The 14,824-nt window shown below is 34.9% G+C and overlaps 1 protein-coding gene across 1 annotated transcript; it reads right to left on the reverse strand.

The window, feature by feature from the left end:
- Window positions 1-77: 77 nt before the first annotated feature.
- Window positions 78-4,509, reverse strand: LOC129311948 (ferredoxin-thioredoxin reductase catalytic chain, chloroplastic). The gene is made up of 6 exons (XM_054954467.1): window positions 4,304-4,509; window positions 3,625-3,737; window positions 1,773-1,822; window positions 1,582-1,653; window positions 476-536; window positions 78-238 (listed from the first exon to the last, which is right to left on the reverse strand). Exons 1-6 carry the CDS (start codon window positions 4,395-4,397, stop codon window positions 194-196), a joined length of 435 nt encoding a protein of 144 aa, XP_054810442.1. The 5' UTR covers window positions 4,398-4,509; the 3' UTR covers window positions 78-193.
- Window positions 4,510-14,824: the final 10,315 nt, after the last annotated feature.

Raw genomic sequence — 14,824 nt, forward strand, 5'->3', positions numbered from 1 at the left:
TTCTTGAATGGTATACCATAGCCTTCTGCATTAAATAATAATAATCGACGCGGATTGTGGAAAACAGCTAGCGAAACTAGTCAAATAGAAGATAATACATATTACTTCCTGTAGATACAAACATATCATCGGATGAATATAATAAGGATTTTAACGAGCAACTCAGTTGTCGGTACACAATAGCTTGTGTGTGTTACATATTTGCCGTTGCTGATTTAATCTCTTCCATGGTGATCGTCTGCAGTAAATGAAAATGCCGCATTGCATCAGATAAGGAAATCAAATTTAATCAAAGTATGCACAGTCGAGTAATGTCGAGGAAGAAAAGCCAATTACTTTTAGCCAAAACAGCATAAACAAGCAGCTACTATGGTAGTTCATTCATCTCAAACTGAAGGACCGAACACCAAATCTTAACTAACAGTTGAAATTTTCCTTTGAGACGTCTATTTAGGAGATAGAATTAAAGAATTACCTGTTCATTGCCAGCAAAATCGTTGTCAGAAGTGAGAAACAACATGCAGTGGCACTCCTTCCTGTTCAAAAACTGACCATAAAAAACCAGGCGAGACAAGGGAATTTCGTAGTTCAACTTTGACAACATATCGAGTACAAAATACCAAAGGGCTCTCAATTGCATAAAAATATTCTACTAGAGTGGAGATCATAACAATTCAGCGAAACTCGTGAAGCCCTTTCTTACTCTCAGACAGAAGGAGATTCGAATGCATACGACTAAAGCATGCCATTCAATTATTTTCACATACAAAAGAGAATATTTGCCATTCAATCTATTAAAAATCCTCCACGGCAATTATTATCAAAATGAAATGTGATCCCTGTCAAGGACAAATTAGTTAAACAAAATAAGTAAAAATTCCTAAATAATGTCATGGTTGATATCCGCCCTTTAACCATCCATTGACCATAGGGACAGAGCTAATAAAGCTTACAATGCGTAACCAAAGTTGCAAGATTTTAAACATACCCCTTCAAACTTCAATGTTTTCTTAAAAGCTCTCAACTCTTTTATTTGGCCCCTTTACATATCCAATCCAAGTTGATGAACATCTTCAGCTTACACGGAACAAGAAGCCAGGGGATACTTCAATGTTCTTTTTAAAGTTGAATGACCTTATCCTAATCAAGAATCTCAAAAATCCTAGCTCACTTCTACCCTGTTTAAGTCAATAACGCATTTTCTAAGAAATTTCTGGTCTAGTAGTTGTCATCATGTCCATGCATACTTTCTAAAGAGTTAGTAGAAGTCTCTAGCTTTTTGTTAGAGAAAACCAATGGATTTCATCTTCAGGAATGTTGTATAGCCTATTTACTCTAACTTGTTCCATGTTGCTATCAACTAATGATGTTTAAATCAATGTCAAATTCATATATTTTGCCCTGTAAGAACAAACGGCAAGTTTGTAGATACAGATAAAAGAACAGTGCGGAAAATATAAATGCGGTAAATATAACACGCCCAGCAATAAACATTTTGCTTATGAAAACAATGGTTTTCGGCTTGACATTTTACGAACATGAAAGCTGTAAGTTCTCTGGTGGTTAAGGAGATAAGCCTACCTCTCTCTCATGGGAACACAAGGACAATTCCAAAAGCCCTGCCCAACCTCAGCAGCTTTATCATCATAATGTCTGAAGCACAATAAGTTTGTTATGGATACCAAGTCAAATTATCTGTGCAGTTGCCTGCAGAACTGTAGGATGAAGACAAAACTTCTGGTTGGAAACAAGATAAAAGAGTGAGTATTTACCGGCAAGGGCACAATGGTGCACCTAATGCATCTTTATGATCAGCCAACCCCTATTTTATAACAGAAATGACATAAGAAAGAAACATTACTAATAAATGCAACCACGTTTGAAATCCTTTATATATTGTGAATTTGTGATGTAAAAGTAAATGCAAAATATATAAATGTAAATGATATGGACACATCATATTTATATGAGCATATTCATTTCTCATGTTAAAGATTGGAGCATGTGTTATTACTGGAACATACTTCTTCAGTAAATTACCATCTGAGAAAGTCATTTTCTGAATGTTTACAGTTGGGAAAATGCAAACATAGAAATGTGGTTTTCTGCACTGAATAGCAATGAATCAAGATAGATAGCTTAATCAGATGGCTATTTCGTTGCTCTAAATTACAGCAAGCTACAGTAATGTCTAAAAGGGTTCTCGGGGTCAAGAAAGGATAATCAGTTTTCTAGAAGTAGTGAAAGCCCTTAAAAGACTGGCTTGCAAACAGATAGGTAAGAGAATGGGCAAGAGGGGAGGCCAAACTGATATCCTAAAAACCAAATGGTCAGCCTACATGGTTTAAGATTTGATCATCAGACCATCTTATCAATCCATGTGATTAACCATCTAAGCCCATACCCTAACATGATCCATAAACGCGATTAAATTAGCAGCAACCATAATTTCACATGCTCATAGCAGATCCTAGAAGCCTCATCAAATTGGTCACAAGAGCAGAAAAACAGCATTCCTAACCATCCTCTGGTTGATGAAACAAAGTTAAGATGTTCACACCCTAATATACAAGCATCCAGCACAACAGAATCCATATTGCTGATCTAAGGAGGAGGCAAGGCCCACTCAGTTCCAACCTTTGCACCTTATGGCATCATTCCATATAAGATATGATGCATGCTGTTCGAGATTGCACCTTTGCTAAGGAGAAGTGGAGAGCTGTTGTCAAGGAAGAATACCGGCAAGAACTTGTCTTTCAAAACCAAGGATTGGATTGCTTGGAACCTTAAGAAGGAAGGGAGGAAAGCTTACACAAGACACATCAAGTGGGAGCGAATCTTCACCTATGTTGCCTGGGACATTTGGACAACGAGATGCCATAGATTGTTTGATTCTGAAGATATGGACATGTCAGAGATTGTCACTGCGACCTCATTCAGATTTTGACAAGATAAATAACTACTGGTACGTTGCAACATGTTTATATGAGAGGAAGTAAGGAGCAGTTTAGAAAACCCGAAGGGAATACTATGCTTCTAGAAGGAAATGGTTCAGTTAATGGAAGAGGCATGAGTTCCTGTGGGGGAATAATTCAGACAGGACAAGGGGCATGGATTTTGGGCTTTAGCAAAAAATTAGACCTCTGCCCTCCTACAATTGCAGAATTGTTAGGAATCAAGTTAGGATTCGAAACGTGCTGGTACAGAAACTACAGGAATGTGATAGTGCTGTCAGACTGCATAGGAGCAATAAACTTAATCACTAGAGACAATATCATTGATCATCCATACAGCGACGTTGAAGAAATCAGGAGACTTATCACAAGTGATTGGAATGTGCTCTTCGAGTCGCAAAGTTCGGAACAAGCTTCTCGAGCTGATGGTCCAGCCAATGTCGTTCACTCTATGTCAAACACCTTTTGTTTCTTTGATCAAATCCCACCCTGGCTGCCTGTGGTGGGAAATTGATGAAAGGCTTTTGTTTTAGTTTGTAGTTTGTAAGTGACTGTTGCTTCCTATCCAAAAAAATATATATATACAAGCATCCATAACCTCTACAGAAGGTTTCCTAACACGAAAGTCATATCGATAAGATAATTAATGCTCGGTAAAAGGTGAATATACCTTAATGACAACAGAAGTGACCCCCTTGTCAGCACAAAAGTAAGTTCCTGACTTACGAGCGTATTGCTCTGAGAACTTCCTCATTATTTCAACAGATTTCTCTGATGGCTCCACTGGAAGAACAAGCAAATTACTTCCACATATATGTAACGTCGACAAAATTGGTCCCAAAAAAAAAAAAGAAAAGAAAAGAAAGCATACAAAAAGCTGAAAGCATAAACGTAAAACAAAAACCATGAAATGCTTTCTAGTTTGCAAAATTTATTTAAAAAAAGATTAAAAAAAAAAGGCAACCGATGTATTTCTTTTATGCACATAGATACGCTGCAACGCTTAACCAGTTGACCACTTTTGATCTGCCCAAAGGCCCCGAAAAAAAAAAATTCAGCTTTGACTACTGCAGAGCTAACATGCAAACCGAATTTGCACATAAAAAATTTATTGTGGATACTTTAGTCAAACGAAGAATTCCTCCACTCAGGTAGAGCACAGCACAAATTGCAAACAGAAAGAAATACAAGGAAGTGGCCGCGAAAACAGAGGAACACACCAACATCCAATTGAGCTCTGGAAGAATTTTCATCTAAATCCATATCGTCACTGATGACGAACTACGAAGAAAGCGAATTGGAGCTTAGATTGGCGAATTCTGCAGTACCGCGATTGAAGCAGGAATTACCTTGGGCTCGAAAGACAGGGAAATTGCGGTGGCCTCGAAAGGGTGACGAAATGGAAGGATTGCCAACGGCGAAGGAGGAAGCTTGTAAAGTCATTTCCAAAGATTTCCGCAACAGAGAAGAATTTCTGTGACTGATCAGTGTGGGCGACGAGAGACAGAAAGAAGAAAGCAAACGATGCTGTGGTTTTATATTTTATGGTCTGACTCTCAAATTAAAATATTTATTTATGTGTTTTATCTGATTAAATTGAATTGTGGGATTATTTGTAAAGTCATCCTTGCCACTCGTGAGAATATCGGCCAGGAAATTATACAGACCACTTGGTTAGTCTAAATATCTTTCTATCTATCTATGTATTCACATCACCCCCGGGCCCAGCTATCACCTTTTTGCAGTTCTGGCCCACTTTCGGCCCATCTGCCTTCAACAAAGCCCAATAGAGTTGGATATTTTCTGTTTTACCCCTAAGGACATCTCTCATGCTCACCACTGTCACATGATAAATGGAATAAAAGATGATTTAATGTTAAATATTTTGAAGTGAGAAACCTACATATAATGAGAAAAAATATGTGTGGAATTTATTTTTTATTTTTATTAATGGTATTTCTTATTCATTTGTCTCTCTTCTTGGAGTGTGAGGTAAAAATTTGCGTACTGAGAAGTCAGAAAAAAAGACTTTCTAGTTCAGAAAGCAGAATCAGAAATCACATGGCTAAAGTTAGAACGGTAGATGGCCACCTCAAGTTCTCGACCGTTATACTATTTATTTACTTGTTTTTTTTTAAATGTATATGATTAATAATCAAGATGAAAATTAAACAGCTACACACATGAAAATTGATGATACTACTGTTTCCCATAAAACTTTTATCAACCGCCAACTCTTTCATGAATCAGTTTTTTCTTGGGCATATTCTGCAAAATCATAAGCATTTTGATTACATTACTCATCAGCAAAACTAAAGAGAAGAATGACAGCAAGGTCCTAGAACTTCAATTTAATTACAATTGAGTTGCAGGGAATTTTTTCTGAAAAATAAATTAAAAATGACAATTTGGTGGTTGCATATATGAAAATTTCAGTTACAAATAAGGAGACTAAATTATTATTAATTCATGATTTATAACTGAAATTCGAATCAATATTGTAAAAGATAATATTTCAGTTCCTTTGCGAGAGCATTCTGGAAGGGGCCGGAGTGATGTAACTGACAGCCTGCCCACAATCTGTGTTGACTTCACAGTTTGCTTATAAGTTTCCTGCAGCAAAACTCAGGACCAGAAAATGACCTTCTCCTTCACATGAGGGCTTGCATGACTGTCTCATCTTCTACAGTCAACAGAACCAGACAAGCCTCTACTCCTTCATATATAGATCTGTACTATATGTATGAACCCTGTTATGAGTAAGTTCTCGACTGTCTTATTCTTCACCTCTCCCACGGGAAATCCAATTTTGATCACCATTTTTTAAATGGTCAGTACGTTAGAACAGAATAAATGTGTTGGTGATAAAAAAAAAAGAGTGCCGCTTCTAGCTAATAACCTGAACTTATATGTGCAGCTGGAAGATTTGTACATCATTCATAGAGAGTTGGCGTCGTGGCTGCGGTGAAGAGAATACAATAACAGGGAAGAGGGGGCACATGTTTCGAACTTGAGTATTAGTAAATGGATCCTTTTGAGGTCATGTTCTTTCATGTCTGACATTTCCCTCTTTAATATTAATATTTAACCTATTGGGTTTCCCAGTCCCCACGCAGCGTCATAATTATTTCTACCAAAGGCTTCTTCGCTGTCTCAAGGATTAAATTTAAAGTATTAGTACTGTGCATACCCAGACGATATGGTCCCCTCCTTCATCAACCCTCTTCTTTTTCTTTCTTTCCTTCTGTCATCATCGTCTGAAACTCCTTGTCATGAATCTGCGCCGACCGATTACGGGGATGAAATTAAAACTGATATCTCAGTTTTCGATTGTGTCTGGTAGTATATTAAGTCTCATAACACACCAACTAGAGCTTTTCAAGTGTTTTACACCCCGAATAAACCCCGTCTTAGACGTAACTACCAAGTTTAATTTTCAATGCACTGGTCAATATCCAAAGGAGAATGTAATTATATTCTAAGAAAATCTGATAATAGAACATGTTATATCCAAAGGAGTAAGTAATACGTATGGTATTCTTATATACAGGCATGCATATCTAATAGCCTGTTACTGAACTGATTGACATTGGGCGAGCAGATATCAACGCTATCAGTTTAAGTAGTTCATAAATTGTTGCATGCAGAATGAGTACGCACTATTAGTAGTCGCATTAAGCAAGTTACCGTAAAATTAATCTGAAATAAGAGATTTCATCGTTATAATTACTGAATCAATAATGAGAATCCAAAAGAACTTAACCCCATGACAATTCGAACTTCTCGTATGGAATAATCATCACCCGCTAGGACCGCTACAAAATTGCGTGTTTGTGTTATTTACATGTTATTAGGGCAACGGATATGAATGCCAACAAAACATGCTCCAAAGTTCCGAGTGTTTGACACCTAATAACAAGGGCCCTATATATGTTCTATAATAATCTTATATGTCTTGTCCTTTCCTTCTCGTTTGATTGTTTAGAGCTTAGACATTAAAACATACACGGTATTTCTTGATACAAGTGAGAACTTTGTTAATAAAATTTAGAAGTCCTATCGTCTTCCTCTAAAATGCCAACAAACATGAAAAAATTAACTCATTCATCCTTTCTGCCTTATTAATTAGTTGCCCCTGGAGATGCATAGCTCAGAATCATAAGCACATTTATCACCCGTACGTGAACCAACATAATACACATATACTGTAATGAAAAATATCGTTGGTCATGTATAAAAGTATTCATGCTTATTAACTTAACCACTGCTTAAGCATTGGAGCTAAAGTAAGAATGAATCCATAATTTCATACGCACATAAACACAATGTATCATATGTGCTGGTCTGAGCTTTTCAGATAATATTTACGGAGATGAATGTATTTGAAGGTGCACACAGAGACGAGAAATAGAATGATCACAGCCAAAAAGGGATCCGATATCCTCATGTCCCAGATCAATCGTCACCCAAGAGTCCGATTAGCTTCCGTTATGCTAACAAATTTATCCGCTAAGAAAAATTAATTGAATCCGATACTCATCTGGTCATCAGCAACAATACAACTCTTGAGTATATACAGCTATGGGTTTTCTTCCGGAAGTCGAATAATATGGTTTCTTTATAATCATGGGCATGTTCTCTTTTTCATTGAGTTTAGCTTACGAGTTTCCAAGAAAAAAGCTAATAGAAAGGCGATCAACGTAGTCAGAAATAAAGATCTAATTACAGTACTGCTGGTGGATAGCATTCAAGCAATTTTTCATTTTAGAAGCATAAAATTAACTTGAAGAGTTCTTTACCAGCCATCAAAATGGAAACATGTATCATATCATAAATATATATGCTCCTTCAAGAGATCAGAAATCTTCATACAAAGAAAGTAGCAGTAAAAGCATAGAAAAACAAGTCAAACGGCCGACAAATGTAAATATCGTCTCTTACACACACACACACAGAGACTCACACGATAAGAGAATAACAGTCAAACATCCAACTCTTGAGAAAAACACGGAGCTTATATTATCCTATAAAACTAGATTCGAGAAGTCTACCCGAGATCAAAAGGAAGGAAAAGTTTGGTAAAAGGAACAGTATTACAGAGCAATAGTAGAGAGAGTATGCGTAATAAATTTGCTTGATGAAGCAAATTAAAATCGGACCAGGATGCTTGATTCCCCAAAAGAAAAGACGATGAAGAGATCACCATAGAAGGCTTCTTCCCCTAGAAAGAAGAAGCAAAAGGCTCAAAGATGAGAGGAAAGGCCAAAGCGAGTCTTGTAGGAAGAAGTGCTTTTTCTTTCGGCCATGTTTGTGTGAAATGGAGGGCAAGTCTGAATCGTCGTCTTCTCTTTCTTCTCCTGACGTCGTAATGATGGCTGCTTTAGGCTTGTGGGGTGAGGATGATGAGGATGGAGGACCAAAGAGAAATGGAAGGTGTGGGAGCAATGATGGCGATAGAGCACAAAGCAAAGAGACATGATGATGACTGGCGTTGAATCAAATGCCAGAGAGAGAAAGAGAGATTCAAGGTTTTTTGTGCACCCACTCTTTATCCCCCTGACATGGTAGGGATAGATTAAATACTTGAGCCACGAAAAGAAAGGGAGAAAGAGAGAAAGGATCATCATCAAACCTAGGGTTTATCTAGGTTAATAGTATTAATATAATTCGGCTCAATAGTAGTACTAGTTTAATTTCTATGTTTCTTTAATAATGTCGACTCAAAAGCAAGAGGCAAGTGATCCATGTAGGTTGTAAAAAGGTGCACAGACGATTTTCTTTTGTTACCAATTCATATTCATAAGATTTGGGAAGGATGACATTTGTTTTTTTTTTTAATAAGGGATATTACTGATATATGGGTATCTTAAACATATATATTTATACTTATTATTTAAAATTTACATCCATATCATGTCATATTAGGAACTATTCTTTTGAAATGGGATGCCGAATGGTTAACGTTTTTTAATAAAATAATTCTCCTAAATTCTGATGCTTTTGTAGATTTTTCCAGCAGCTTTGCAAGTTTTAATTAAAGGTAAAATTCAAAAATAAACTAAACTAACGAAGTCAAACGTCTTTCCACTTTATACGTACAAAGTTCAGTGATTTGAACTAAAACCTAATGGAACTCAGACTTCGAATCGTCATAATCGTGGTGGAGACAGCGGTGCAGTTAATTAATGATTGCTTACATGTAACACAGTGCACAGTACGTGCTTGAAACCCCCCCCCCCCCCAAAAAAACAAAAAACAAAAAAACGAGGAACTTAGCAAAGCATAGTACAGCTTCATGGTGTTCGTTCACAGGCAATGACTCATTCTTGCCTCCCGTTTGTCAAGTGTCATCATCCCATGGATTTTAATTTTGATAATGTCTCATTAAATAAATAAGATATGACGGTCAGAAATTTAATGTTGTTGTTGACTCGCCATACGTGTCAATCGGTTAGGGCCGGGGGGGGGGGGAGGCATTCCACAACAACGTTGAAGCACTGGAAGGAACACAGATGGCCTATATATTTGGTTTTTGTGAAGAGAATTTTAGAAAGCATGGAGATGATGCCAGATTCGGAGTAAACTTTGGTATTGAAGGAACGGTGGGTGAATAATGCAAGCTTGATATAATGATATTCATCTTATGCTGCTAGGCCTAAGAGTAGCTTGGATTGTGTGTAGAGACAATCTAGCAATTGAACTTGAATGAGTGCTGTGGATACCGAAGCCCGCCTTCCCCTGCACCTGCACCATTTCGACCAACAACCTCATTAGCTGCGTCATCGCCATCAAGAGTGCTTGGACTCATCACTCATGGCTGTTTCGTTATATTTCTTTTTTACAGTGCACATGTGTCTTTTCATCAGACATAATCTCATTTAAAATACGGCTAAGTACTAAATAATTTTTTTAGTTATTTCTTTTATATATATATATATATATTTTAGAGAGTTCATTTGTAATGTTTTTAAAAATTTATTTGTCAAAAGTTTATTTGAGTTTGTTTTCAAAAATTATTTTTGACCTTTTGAAATTTTTTTAACATAAGGCCATTGGAAAAATGTACAAAGACACAAAGGGCAAGTTATATCCAAAACCATTGGGTTTCTATAGTTAGTAGATGGGCTGTCAAAAATCAAAATATTAAAATTTCTTTGACATGTCTAATGAGCTATAAAATCGTCGCATCTATTTGCTTCTTTATAAATATGGTTAATCATCTTGTCCCTTATGGTGAGATCTTTGATTTTCTTGATAATCATTGAAAGGTGATAGTTATCAAAATGATTGCGTTTAATAAGTGATAAAGCATCCACGAAATCAAAGTAGATGGTAATTTTAGAGAACTTTTGCTTCTAGCAAAGGTCTTCCCTTTCAGGATCCTCATAAGTTTTGTTGTGATGTGATGATAGTTGAGGTATTAGAAAAAAAAAAAAGCTTAATCCAATTAACCTTGTCATCTCCAATGATGTCTCCAATAGCAATAGCATCGCTAACGCTGGCTGAGCCATTGATGTTGATTCTAACCTACTCAAAATTTAGACGGCTCCATTTGGCTTTATATATCGTGTTTATTTTTCTCAATTGGTTAATTGATTTTGCATTGAAGCTTTCGATCATTGATAATCTATTTGAGTGCCCGAGAAGATGATGTTACTATTCAAGATATCATTTTTTGAGTATAATTTTTTGCATATAACTTTTCATATATTCCAACAAATACGAGCAAGAAGTCTTAGCTTTTAAAAGTTGTGAGTATAACATTTTACATCTAGCTTTTTATATATTTCAGCAGGCATGGGCAAAAGGTCTTTATTTTTAGCAAGCACAGCCTTTTGAAATTTGAATGTTCGAGCATTTAATATATCTAATGGTAAAAACTTGTCTTTTTACCTTCCTGTTTATCTAACTGATTTTCTCAAAAATGTATTCAAATATAAATTTTATTGTAATAACTAACTTTTATTGAAGCTAATTTATGATAAACGAACACAAACTTAGAGCCATTGCCAAATGCCAAGAATAAAATTAGTTTTTAAATTACAAATTATGGGATTTTGGTGTGCAGTTAATGGTTTATGCATAAGTTTTTTATCTTCTAGGGTTAAGGATTAATTTTGCTCTTAAACTAATTACCAAAGCTCACAAATGACCCTAAACTCAACTATAAATCATTTATATCTTAATTGCTAAGATTTGTAAATTTATCACCTTGCCGTTTATAGTGTCAACTTTTTCTGGGCTTATATTTTGATTTTTTTTATTATTTATTTATTATAAAACATTACCTTCACAAATATTTTTTTTATTTTTTAATAATTTAAACCTCTGTCTCTCTTCATTGTCCTACTAAGATCTTCGAATGAGCCACCTTAAGATCAACCTAACCCACCTTCATGCATGCAATCAATCTGAGTAGGAGTACAATTTATACAGTCGTGCATCTAGATCATCATTTATTGTTGTCTAAATTCAATCTATTTCTTAACAACAATTACACTTCCTCCTACTACTCTCAAGCCCTTAAATCCTTCATGCATCTCACCCAAGTCGAGCTCAACAATCTCTTCATCATTAAAGATGTTGAAAGTCTTTCGAACTTCTCATTAGCCTTACTTCTGATCATTTCTCATGGCTGGGTCGGCTAGGGAGGTGTAGGTGCTTTGACTTTCTATTTATCTCTATTTTTTGAATAGAAAACAGAGGTGGATGATGGAGAAGAATTCATTCTCCTCAATACTCATGTCATGAAAAGCTGCTATGAGTGGTATACTTAGAGTCAGGAATAAGGGTTGAGTTTAAAGGCCTTGTTTAAATAAAAATTTGAGCTTTTAAAATTAATTTTTTTTAAAGTAATCTAGCTTGAGGGCCTAACCCTGTAGAAAAGGGCTCAGGCTCGAATGGCCTTTCAAGCCCTATTATATTATTGTTAATTTTTTTTTTGTGGAACATGCATTTGAATCTAAGAAGGACCTGCTCGCTTAAAGCCCTGATCCTACACCCATTACATTATTATTAATTTTAATTTATTCTAAAATTAATTTAACATAATTTAATAAATATCAGTGTACAGTATACAATTTTTTATATTTTTTATTTTTCTATAATTATTATGTTTGTGTATTTATAAAAAACAAACTATTTTTTAAGCAAGATTTGAATTTTCTTCCTAGAATTCTAAATGTGTATTGTTTTGATTTTTTAATTTTAGAATATTTTAATTAATTTGTAGTGCTTAATTTTATTTTAATTTTTTTAATATTAGAATAGGACTTACAAGCTCGACCCTTAGCCCTTTAAACAAAGGCCGAACCTTAAAAAAGAGGTAAAAAAATGGAAAACCAAGCTTAAAGGGTCGAGCCCACCCGTTCCTTAACTTTATATATGCTTTACATCACCAAGATCTTACCTTATTAATTAACTGATATACTAAGCAAGTATTTTGTAATGAGATAAGCTTCTTGTTATTCTTGTTGAGCTCTTGACAAAGACTATGGGCTATCAAAAATTCGCTCATGAATTCCAACTTCCATAGGATGAATAGAGCTAAATTTTAGGATAAAGGATCTGACCCTATTATGTTGGATCGAGTTTTGAAAGTGGTGTTGTGAATGTTCAAGAATAGCTTAGTAGCTTTAGGGGATAAAACAACAATGGCAGGAACTTATCCCAGCTTCAACAACATGATGGGATCATAATTTTAGGCTAAAGTTTGAAGGCTTTGATATGGGTGTTCACCTAACATGTAGAGGTTTTTGATATCAGCAGGCTTGTCACTCTTATCAAGCCAGATTATGGTCTTCTTTGAGCTATTGCACGAGGAGGATATGGTGAGAATGGATGCTCATATGAGTTGAATTGTGATGAAACTATGCTTGTGGGTTGAACTCTATGGATGAAGGCTCGGCTATGTTAGTGGCATGGCCTTCGATCTTTAGCTCAATCAAGCATAGAAAGTTGACATATTACATTATTAGCATCCATTTTATGATGATTTTCATGCATTATTGCATTCTCGGGAACTCAATTCTTGCATATTTAAGCATTTCTAGGCCTTTGGAATCAATTAGGGTTCATTCATAACCTAAAGGTATTTTAGTCATTATGATAATTTTTAGGCAATTTTGAGACATTAGCTTAGTTTGTGTCCTTTGTCCCTAAAATCAATTGAATAAGTTTGAAATTTAAACTCATTTTAGGTTGCAAAGAGACATCAAAAGACATAAGTTGTAAAATGTTTCAAGACAAAGACATTAATATTATGTTGTTTTGTTTTATAATCTAAGAGCTTGGAAATAATATTATATCTTGCAATTGGCTTTGAGTTTTGATTTAAAATTTTTCACACATGCTTTGATCACTTTTATGTGTATAATTATAGGTGCAAACATGAATTTGGATAAAGATTGAATAGCCAAAAATATTGCATTACAAGACAAGCTATAAAGCAAGAAAACCCTAAAGTAATAGATGTGCAAGAGTTGATTTAAAGAATTTCTAATGACTTTAAGCATTGAGGATTTCAACCAAGCAGCCCTTTATCATACTTTGATCATCTTTTTATAAGTGTTTCATGAGTTTTAATCAAGTGTGAAGCATCCTATAAGAGCTACGTGTGCATCTAAGTTAACCTAACTTAAATAGTAGCCACATTCATTTTTGAACATCCTAATTAAATTTGTTAAGTAGTTTCAGATATTTTATAGCTTTGATCACCTAAAAATCCATCCTATTTTACTCATTGTATACCATCACAAGCTGAATATAGGGATTTTAAGTCATGTGCACACTTATTCACCTTATTTTACACATTACATTTTCACACATATTCTCTTTTACTTTTCTAAAATTTCCAGCACCACTTCATTTAATTTTCTCTTATTTTCCTACACTTTCTCAGCCATAATCCTTCATCTTAAGCAAGTATTAAAGTCATAAAAGTCATCTCAAGTAGGATTCAAACTTGGATTCAATGAGTATTCACCATGAGAGACTATATTCTCAAAGCTTCTGAAGAAAGATGAAGCCACATCTTGAGTCCTCTTAAACTTTTTTTCTTGCTTTCAATTGCTTTAAATTCTTTTATTCTCCTTCTTTAATTCTGTAATTCACGCTCTTGATGATTGGTTATAGGTCTTAGATTAATTATTATGGCTTCCAAAGAGGAGAGGATGTACATTTGATTCTTAAACTAGTCGTACACTCTAAACATTTATGTTTATGCCTCAAGATTTAGATGAATGAATACATATTTCCATTTCAATCTCTTATTGTTTGGACTTGTATTAGCTATTGTTTAGGTCTTAAACTCTAATTAATATCATAATTTTAATTGGTTTAAGGTATTAAATATGATCAAGGCCAGAACTAGGACTAGTTTCAAGGATTGAATCACAAATTAGTATATCTATTTTTGGTAGTTTGTGTATTGGATTCTAAGTGATTACTAGATTCACACACAAAATGAAAAAGGCAATTGAATCTAAAACAAAGTGAGGAAAAAAAGGATTGAAATGGTGGATTTTAATCTTAAAAAGCCACTTTGACACTTGGTTGATTCCTACATATTTTTTTTACATTAAAATCAAACATAAACATTTAAATTTTCTAAAATGACCTAAATTGCTTCTTAAAGATAAAATGATTTAAAATGCTCACGTTATTATACCTTAATTTTTTGAAAAGCTTAAAAGTTTTTAAAAGTAAAAGAGACAGTGCAAGAAGCATCAATCAAAAATTGATTTGAGGAAAATGCAGGCCCTGTCAAAGACAATTGCAGATCTGACAATCTGAGACACTCAATCTAAAGCCGATTAAAGACAACAATGCAATCACAATGTGACAACGCATGGGTGATTGGTTGAAGAATG

This window comes from Prosopis cineraria, unplaced genomic scaffold (genome assembly GCF_029017545.1).
Source record: "Prosopis cineraria cultivar Desert tree isolate PC_DT_omini unplaced genomic scaffold, ASM2901754v1 PC1, whole genome shotgun sequence".
NCBI lineage: Eukaryota > Viridiplantae > Streptophyta > Magnoliopsida > Fabales > Fabaceae > Prosopis > Prosopis cineraria.

Bases quoted from the DNA above. Each gene is read 5' to 3' on its own strand.
- LOC129311948 (XM_054954467.1), bottom strand. From the start codon at position 4,397: ATGACTTTACAAGCTTCCTCCTTCGCCGTTGGCAATCCTTCCATTTCG. The intron at 1,654-1,772 runs GTAAATACTCAC...ATTGTGCTTCAG, and splicing joins GCACCATTGTGCCCTTGCCG to ACATTATGATGATAAAGCTG. The intron at 537-1,581 runs GTAGGCTTATCT...GTTTTTGAACAG, and splicing joins TGTGTTCCCATGAGAGAGAG to GAAGGAGTGCCACTGCATGT.